This window comes from Chiroxiphia lanceolata, chromosome 2, assembly GCF_009829145.1.
Source record: "Chiroxiphia lanceolata isolate bChiLan1 chromosome 2, bChiLan1.pri, whole genome shotgun sequence".
NCBI lineage: Eukaryota > Metazoa > Chordata > Aves > Passeriformes > Pipridae > Chiroxiphia > Chiroxiphia lanceolata.
The window spans coordinates 102668948-102678686 of NC_045638.1; the positions used below are offsets into that span (position 1 = coordinate 102668948).

The window sequence follows — 9739 nt, forward strand, 5'->3', positions numbered from 1 at the left end:
CTTATGAGTAAAGCAGGAGGAAAATACCGTGTGGAAAAATGATGGACTTGGGCTCAGGATGGAAATAACAATTGTACAAGTCTTGGATTCTGCAAAAGGCTGAAGAACTGGTAAATCCATGTGTGTCCATGTTCTCATAATGTGATTGCATAGAAATGTCAAGAGAGAAACATCTATGAATGATAAAGTCTGGCATATGAAAACTCACTCATGTCACACTTGAAATCATGGCTAGGATTTGGCTGACAATGGTGGTAAATGTGTAACAGGAAAGCTTTTCAGGGTAAAATTAATGCTGCTGTTGTGAATCCTGCTGTCCAGTGTTGTATTACTGTGAGTTTGTCCCAACAATTTTTGAATTGAAGTCTGAACCTGCTTGCTACTTTTCTGCTTTTTCATGACTTGATATAAGTCCATTTACTGCCATTCTGACTGTATTTTTATCTGTTCTTTTAAAACTATCTTAATAGCCCAAGTGTCTGTTCCAGAATCTGCCATTTGTGAAAACTAATATGATGTATTTTCCCGGCACATCAAGCATGTCCATTCTATTTCATTTCCCTAAATCGGCATGTGGGAAGGAGGGACAAATTTTCCATACTGTATAGCTATGTCCCAGAGGAGAGTGTGTGTCTCAAAATAAGATGTTCAGACTCTCATAGGAGTGACATTGCAATGTGAGGCCTTCAGGAAGATGCCCTGCTGGTCTAGCAAGTAGTGTATCATAATCTGTACTCCTGTGTTTTGCAGCAAGCTAGGTCCAGGATTGACCTGTACCTTTTTTTCATCACCCTGCTGCTGAGTTCTGGACTGCCGTCAATGACTAGAGTAAAAGCAGAGCTTAAATGGCATTGTTTGAATGGGTGAAGGGAAAGAAAGAAAGAGGAAAAAAAAAAGAAAGAAAAAAGCACCACGCTCTGTGTTACAATTTTTGTGCTGTCATTTGAGCATGAGTGATGACTGATGGCATGTAAAACTCACGTGGGCTCAGGACATTGGTCTGGGGAGGCTGCTCTGCAGACAGAAGACCCACACTGATGTGAAGCCTATACACAACCCTGACTTGTCATGGTATCACAGGGTGCGAGGGATGCTCGTAGATGAAGTTAACACCATGTTGAGCTGACAAACAGCAAATTCCGTATATGAGTTAAAATCATTAATAATCAATGCTGTCGAGCGTGAACTCTTGAAAAATTATATTTCAGAATTCCTACAGCTTTTTTTGGAGGTCTTCTGCCTTCCTGGGGAAGGCGGTGCCATCAATTAAACTTCACTGGCACTCTGAAAGTACTGCTTGATATGCTGGGCTTGCAAACAAGGATGTATTGGTTAAGATGCTGGTTTAATTGCCATTTGAGTTCTTCTGGAAAGATAGTAGGGTGATGTATTTTTCTTTGTATTGAGCTTTAAAATTATGCCCTGGTAGAAATGGAAATGAGGAAAAATTATACTGACATAAAAGCATTTTAAAATAGCTTCTACCTGGAGTCAACAACCTTTTTGCTGTGCCAGATAACAATTTGCCTTGCCAAATTATAGGTGAAACATGCCTGTAAACAGCACTGGAAGCTGGAAGATTGCCTCTTGGTGGCAAAATGCCACTCAGCAGCTGACAAGCAGTGTGTTATCCCTGAAAGACGGCAGGGCTCCCAGCTAACCCAACTTCAGAGCATGCCCAAAGCTGGAGGCTTCTGCCTCTCCCCAAATGCCACAGCTTCCACCGGTGTAGTATGTCACTCCAGTCTTCTCCCAGGCTATGCTGGGCAGACATGCCGGAGGCAGTAAAGTCCAAAGATTGCCCTGACTGATCTCTGTTGTGAAGTTATATCAAGAACAAATTGCAGCATAGGAGAACTTGCCAAAAATGCAGATCGTGGAGCTCATACCTGTAGTAGCAAAGGGCCCATGTGGTTGCAAAGTCAAACAGATCTGGACACTTAAAAAAACTACTCGGAGAACTGTTGCTAAGGCAGAATTTTCCTGTGAAACCTTAAAATTAATATTTTGGGAGAAAGGTAAGCTTTTCAGTTAGTGTAAATAATGATATGGAAATCGTAACAGGTAATTCCAAAGTCCAGGAATGTGTTAAAAGGGATGAATCACTGTGTCTGGCTTCTTAAAAATTATTGTGTCAATACTCGGTGTGTATTGACATAATCTCCAGGAAGTTTTCCAGCGGTGTTTTATCTCTAGCATTTTGGGATCAATAACACAAAATTACAAATGATAAAGCTTTTTCTCTGATGGCTACTGCTGACTGGCTCAAAAAGGATTCCAGTCCACTAATTTTATTCAGAAGCCATTGTCTCTAATTGTAAGATGCTGATTGGTTATAATAATATGCTGCCAACAATTGATGAGTCATACCAATATTCAGATCGAGAGGTTTGAACAACAAACCTAAATATAGCAGATACAAACAAACTGGAGAGTCTGAAGTCTATTACCAAGGGCATTGCTAACACAGCTGCTGGAGTACATGAGGGAATATAATAAAAATTGTTCGCAATACGAAAATGTCAGTAAAAACCTGTTGTTGCCTCTTACAGGGATTGACTTGAAAAATAACTCAGAAACTTCTAATTCAAGCATGCTTTTACCTGTGCAATGCACACTGGTGCCAGGGTACTTACTGCACATGAAGTTTTTCTGCCGATGATCAGGTTGGATTCTTCAAAATTTGTCATCATGTTCCCCTTTCCGTTTCATTTCCATTTCCCCTTTCCCCCTTTCCATTTCATTTTCATTTCTCCTTTCCATTTAATTTTTTCCATTAGTAGAATAGGGACTGAAGACTTTGTCATGAGACTTTTCAGTCTCAGAGCATGTAACATGAAATCTGGTGGAGAGCCATGAGCAGTTTGTATGAGGATTCATTGGCTTTGTCTTTGTTTAGATGTTCAAAAGAGGGACTGCAACTGGACAACAGCTCTCTAGAGGAGCAGAGGACATGGCCCAGGCATACAGATGTCTTAGTCAGCTCTTGTAGGTCACAGTGAGATCATGGAGGGTGCTGATGGATCAGTCACACACCACCTGATAGCCTCTAGTAACAGATGAAGAAAGAAGTGCCAGCTGCAAAAATTCAAGCAAGAAGCATGGAAGAAACAAAATCCAAATGTAACTTGGTTAAGAGAGGAGGAGCAGGTGAGCAGATGGGCCATCTGGTAAATACAGAGGGGAGGGAGAGTCTTCAAGGACTGTAACTAGTGATAAAGGCATACTTGTGGGTGCAAGAGGCTGGAACATGGACATGCACAGCTTCCTCCAGCAAAAACACCTGGCCAAACATTAGGGGGCTCTATATATGTAAAAGTGCTGCATCTATTCATTCTGCTTTATCTACTGATATTTTAAGTGAAGGGGATTTGTGGATCTAGGTGATGCCTTTGATGCCAGTACAGGAGAGAAAATATTAAAAAACTTTGCAAAATACAATAATATTCCTGTTTAGAGTTTATATCTGAAACTGTTCTGGAAAGTAAAAACATGGCCAAACAGTAGCTTCACACTTCTGCTTATATGGCTGCAAGAGAAATATGTGGCTGTGGTAAAAACTTTGCTGTGAGCATGTGTTAACTCAGGTTATCTAGCATGTGCAACTTGTCTCAGAGGGCTCAAAGAAGCCTCTCTGCCTTAATAAAATAAGCTAAAATAAGTGTTTGACAGAGCAGCTATTGTTTTAGAAGAAAGGGTTGCATCCCTCTCAGCTTCATTTAGAGAATGGGACTTGCCTGAATTTGAGCCTCCATTTTTACTACTGGAGAGGAGTGTTTCCACACCTTTCTTCCCTCAGCTATAGCAGCTGAAGAATTCGGGCAGGATCCCAGAGGAATCAGAGGGCTGACATGAGCCTGTGTCCAGAAAAAGTGTGACTCTGTACCTTGATCCCTGCACAGGAGCCTGACTCAGTTCCGTGAATGCGAGAGGATGTGGAGTACCATGAGCTGGCTGGTGCTCAGAGGCTGCTGCTCCTGAAAGGCAGAGCTGATTCTGTGAATAACTTGTGACCCCAATATAGACTATGACTGATGTATTGAAAAAAATGCTGTATTATACTGTAAGCAGCAGATGAAGCACGTCCCTTGGCACTAAAGCAATGGGAGGTTTCCTTGCTCAGCCCACTGGTTCCATGCCAAGTGGGTCGATGGTTTATTGTAGCTATTTCATGGCATGTTGATCAAACAACCGAGTTATATGAGGGGGATGAGAAATGATGACAGCTTTTACAAACTTGGTTTAGATCATGCAGGAATTACTTTGGATGTTGTATGAAGTTAAAGGTTTGAAGGACTTGTGGGTGGAAAGTGTGATCATTTCAGCACCATAGCTAAACTGAAGGGAAAGGAAACATGCTCATTGCATATCCACATGCCTCAGTAGGTCAGAAATACATTTGTTTGATGTAGATGATATTTAGCTTTGTGGATGGAAGAAAAATGAGTAATGAAATATTTTCTTTGAATGTTACTTTGAACACACATATTGCCTTGTATAAAAGAAAAAAGGAAGATGTTAAGGCAATAAGACAAACATTAATCATAGTTTTCTTTCTTGGATAGCTCTTAAGCAGCTGTCTTATTCATTGCTTCATTTCCACTGGAGGCCAGTGAATTGGAATTACAGTACTTTTATAGCTGCATCTGCCTGAGCCCACTTTGGAAATCTTAGCTCATTAGCAGGAAGCCACTCCAAAGTGCTCCACCTTGTTTGTCCCTGGCTCAGCACAACTAGTATGCAGAGAAACCACAGATTTTTCTCTCAGATAAACTGAAAAAGAGGACTGCTGTTGAGTTTTGTGCACATGGGTCATGCAGAGCAGACTCAGGTCCTCATGGCATGTGGTGGATTGCAACTTGGTTGCAAACAGACCTGGAGGGTGAGTTTTGTGAGTGTGTGGGAGGATCTACAAGGCTTGACTGAGCTCGACTAGAAACATAACTGTTTCATTTTGTTTCTATTGTTTGCTTTTTCCAGCTGGGAAAACTAATATCTCTTTTTTTAGTGTTGCAAAATATACGCTTCCCTCATTATTTTCCTCTTCTACCTCTGTGAATCAGCAATGACTTGTACAGAGATGAAAGGAGAAACAACGTGGCAAGTACTCAAAGGCTCCTAAAGTTGAAGAAGGTATGGAAGCGGTTGCTCGAATGTGACTAATCCTGCTTTTTGTCCTCTGTCAGCAATGGATGTTTTCAGCCTGGTGCTGAATCTGAGTCTGAAGCACAGGAAATAAACACGGCATAGGCATGATACCATACCAGCCAGGGAAGTTTTTGGCTAAAATGCACTCTTTAAGGATTCTCAGGTTTAGATTATAGGTGGTTCCAACTGCTGTTGGAAATTTGAAGACATGTTCTCAGCTTCTGGATCAAGAGCTCATGTTACTGCATATACGCCAAGCATGTGGGCAGCCAGGTGTTCTCAAACCCACTGGAAAGAGTAGTTAATTCAGAAGACTATGGGAATAGTATGTGAACTTTCAGGGAGGATCAGCCAGTTAGTTGTGTTGAAAAGCTTTCCACCTGCTCCCTGCCATTCTTTGGAGGAAAATAAAATATACCAAATATGTCAGGGGCGATGAATGAATGCTGGTACAGCACGCTGGCTACTCCAGCCACCTGGTGCCATTACCCCAATGTGACACTTGCGCATCTTCTGGACACAAGTGTTCACTGCCAGAAACAAGGACTCTCTCCTGCACCCGTGTGTGTTTATAGGCTCAAATCACAGATCATGTGATTTTGCAGACAAAGACCTGGGAGTCCAGGTGGACAGCAAGGTGATGGCCAGCCAGCAGTGCACCCTCTTGGCAGAGGCAACCATCAGCATCCTGGACTGCATTAGGAGGAGAGCTGCTAGGAGGCTGAGGGAAGTTATCCTTCCCCACTGCTCAGCTGGCAAGGCTGCATCTGGAGAGATGTGTCCAGGGCTGAGCTTTGCAGTAGAAGAGAGACAGGGACATACTGGAGACAGTCCAGCAAAGGGTCACAGGGATGACTAAGGGGACAGAGCATTTTTCACATGAGAAAAGGCTGTGAGACATCTTTGACTCATCAGCCAGGAGAAGAGAAAGCATGTGGAGATCTTATCAATGTGTATAAATATCTGATGGGAGTCAAGAAGACAAACTATTCTCAGTAGTACCTAGTGGCAGGACAAGAGGCAGTGGGCACTACTGAAACACAGAAAATTCCATCCAATTCCATAAGAAAACACTTTTTTACTATATAAGTGATTGAGCACTGGCACGGATGATCCAGAGAGGTTTTGGAGTCATCATTCTTGGAGGTATTCAAAGCCTGACTGGACACAGTCCTTTGCAACCCACTCCCACTGACCCTGCTTGATCAGGGGCTGAACTGGAGGATCTCAAGAGTCTCCTTCCAACCTCAACAATTCTTCAAAAGCAGAGTTGGATTGGTCTGACAGGGAAGCTTGAATAAGGACAGCTTCATTCAAGTATATATTGGATTAAAGTGAATAGGCTTAGCTCAAAATGGAGCGACTGTTCTGGTTTGGTAAATATATGTAACAGTAGAGGATCTCCTTACAACCTTCAGTCTTCTACAAGCTGCACTCTGTGTGGTGCCTGGCATAATGAGGATGTAGCACTGCAGACCCTGCTGAGCATAGAAGGGTACGTTCTTCAACGGCTTTCTTCTTTCCTTCAAGGTCTCAAAAGATAGCTGTAGGCAATTACTTGCTTTCACAAATTGGACTTTTCTGGATTACACCAAGTATTCCACTGTGCAGGCTCTTCAATATGTATTAAGGGGCTGTTTTGCCTGAAAATGTGGCCTTTTTTCTCTGCCATAAGGTGGTAACATCTGCTTCTCTAAACTACTTTATACTTGGGAGGGAAAAAGAGCCTATTTTATTTGGTTTATGCTGTCAGGACTTGACTGACTTTTTCACAGCCTTGTAGATTAAGATCCACTATATTTAGTCTCTGTGGAAGCCAGTTAGTCTAGGCAAATGAGAAGAAGATCTGCAAATACTTTACAGGCTTCAGATATTGTCCATGAAACACTGTGTTCAGGAGATGAAAGTGGACCAGCAGCTTCCCCTCCCACTCCTAGTTGGGGATGGATATTGAGGGGATGCTTGAAAAGTCACATAGACCTGTTCTGTGCTCTGCTAAAGCTGCAGTTTGTTTTCACCTGGTGTATTTCAGGAGAACTGATGACAATTTTGACTGAAATTTGGTGGCAAACTTTTGTAAAGTGAGGCCACAACCACAACCAAGTGGCAATTTACGTAGATGAAACCTTTGTCATAATGAGCACAAATGATACATACATCAATAAACTTTCAAGATCTTGAATCCAGCAGAAAAGAAAAAGTATAATTGGCTGACTAACAAGTGTGATAGGTTCCCAGCCTAGAATTGACTGACTGGTACTTGGGGTGTGTAATACACCTTCTGTTGAGGAGATGCACAGTTTCCCCCTTTCCAGCTGCTAAAGACACGCTCTCCACCCCTCTCAATTTGATCTACACTTACAGAAGCAAAAGCAAACCAGAGACTGTCTGGAGCAAATTGAAGAACCTGGTACATTCACATCTATTTATAGCTGGATCTGGGGTGGTGGGGTTCTGGAGTGTTTTCCTAAATCATTTTTTAATTACCTCCTAGGCATTTTCTTTGCCTGTGAAGGGATATAATTGGCCATATGGGACTGGAAGTAACACAGACAAGTGCCCACTACGTTTCAATGGCTTCAAGAGCCCACAAAGCTCTAGGACACTGAGACTTGAGCTATGATGCTTCGGGAAGAGTGGGGTATCTTGGTCATTATAGCCCTATAACCTGCCTACTTTGTAAGGCCTCAGGACTGAATTGTGTTAGGCTTTGTCTGATTTTGCCTTAGCCATCCTAGGGCTTTAGTTTTGTTTGTTTATCAGTGACAGGTTTTTTATTAGTTTTGTTTTTCCTCACGACAAGGAAGCTGTTGCCTAATTTGTTTTGCTCTTGCTTAATTTCGTATAAGCATTAGGAATTACCTTAATTTTATATAGGCAATTATAAGAAGCAGTTATTCAAATGAAACATTTATTGCTGTAGCATAAAGTCACATGGGATTATGTAGGTGTGGTATGAGAGTAGAGGCCATAAAAAAAGTCAGAGGATGTGATGTAGAGGAGTAGAGACATGAGATGGTAATGAAAGGGGCAAAGAATAATACTGGAAACTTAAGGTTATTGACAGCTCAGTTAAAGAACTGTAGAGCTGGACAAAACCAGTTTTAGTGGTAACAAAGAGAAAGAGGAGAACTGTTCAATTTATGGAGAGAATTTCTTACCTATAGCAAATTTGGATGCAATAGCAACTTGCACATCAGAGAATAAACATTTAAGTGTACAATTATCCTAGAAAATTTATTAAATTACTCAAATGTGGGCCCTGGAGGGAGAAGGAAAAAACCATTGATGATATACTTTTCAGCAAAGGGGAGGAAGAAACCCCATCATGGACATGATGCTCCTTCTAGCAAAGGACTGGGGATGCTAACAAATTATTTCAAACTTGAACCCCTGTCCTTCTCCCCAGGCTGATCTTTGGGGCTAACTTACTGTCACACTTGATAGTCAAAGGGACAGGATAAGGGAAAGCTTATCAGAGGACACTTTTGTATAGCAATCTTTGATTCTTTTGCTGAGCTGTACATGGTGTTGTTTAGATAATTGGGACTCCGAAGGTTGATATCATTGTAACTGCACTGTAATAACACTTTAGTGTATTTTAGTTAGGCTGTTAGGATTTTAATTAGTCTAACATAGAATTCTTGGCTTCCCAAATGAGGTGTTTCCCCTTTTGCCCATAATAAGGCTTTGAGTGTAATAACTTGTCACATGGGTACTACAAGGATTGAAGAATGATGAGTGTGTTCACAGAGAACAAAGGACTGTACTGATGCAGTGAAAGAAATCATGGAGAGAAGTAGACAAAGCCAGAATGATCTTCATCCCGATGACTAATGATAGAATACTTGTGCTGTATTACTTATGTTATTTTAGCAATCTCCTGAGCAACCCAGTGGGAGGTGTTCCTGGTGATGTATGAAAGAAGCCAAAAAAAATAACAGCTGTCTGAAAGAATTTTTCTGCCTTAGGTAAAGCATGGATATGGTGAAGGGAAAAAAATGTTCAGTCGAGATAGTTTGCATAATTTATGCCAATTTCTGCTCTTACTTTAGTTCACAGTTGATTGGCTTCATCCCATTTGCAGGGAGGGGAAGCACTAGATGTTCCTAGTATATTCTTTCTAAGTTTTTTTTTTCCAGATGGGTAATTTCAGCCATGTGATAGAACTGGGAGGTTGACATAAAGTTGGCATCAACTACAACCAGACACAGGTTTCCTCAAAGCCAGCTGACTGATTAGGTACAACAATGCAGTAAGGCAGTAAGTAAGGAGATGTGAAGGACACAGCACTGTCCATGCTGATTCTGACCTCCTTGAGAAGTACTCCAACTCCAGAGCATGCATCTTTCACATGGAAGCACTATTGTAAATAGCTTCCAGTAGCTGTGATATTTTAGGATGATTTAGGTCATACATATCTGTCTTTACCTGGTGCTGGAACCTGAAATTACTGAGTAAACAATTATGTTAAATAATTTAGAGCTACATATTGTAACTACTCCTAAGCAGCAATCAAAACCTGATGTGTTTATATGGATTTAATACAATGTCTTAGGCTTCTCAGAGAAGCTACTTCTATGCTTTAATG

General features: G+C 41.4%; 1 protein-coding gene across 5 annotated transcripts in view; it reads left to right on the plus strand.

Moving 5' to 3' along the window:
• The window catches only part of NECTIN3 (nectin cell adhesion molecule 3), a 120324-nt gene that overhangs the window by 77542 nt on the left and 33043 nt on the right, over positions 1 to 9739 (plus strand). The window contains exon 11 of one of the 5 annotated variants that reach the window (XM_032677763.1): positions 9291 to 9607. The exons of 3 other annotated variants lie outside the window; for them this stretch is intronic. In XM_032677763.1, coding sequence (XP_032533654.1) covers positions 9291 to 9329 — 39 coding nt within the window. In that variant the 3' untranslated portion in view covers positions 9330 to 9607. Of the gene's footprint in view, positions 1 to 9290; positions 9608 to 9739 lie in introns of those variants that run through there. One more of the 5 variants, XM_032677767.1, reaches the window with a different exon arrangement.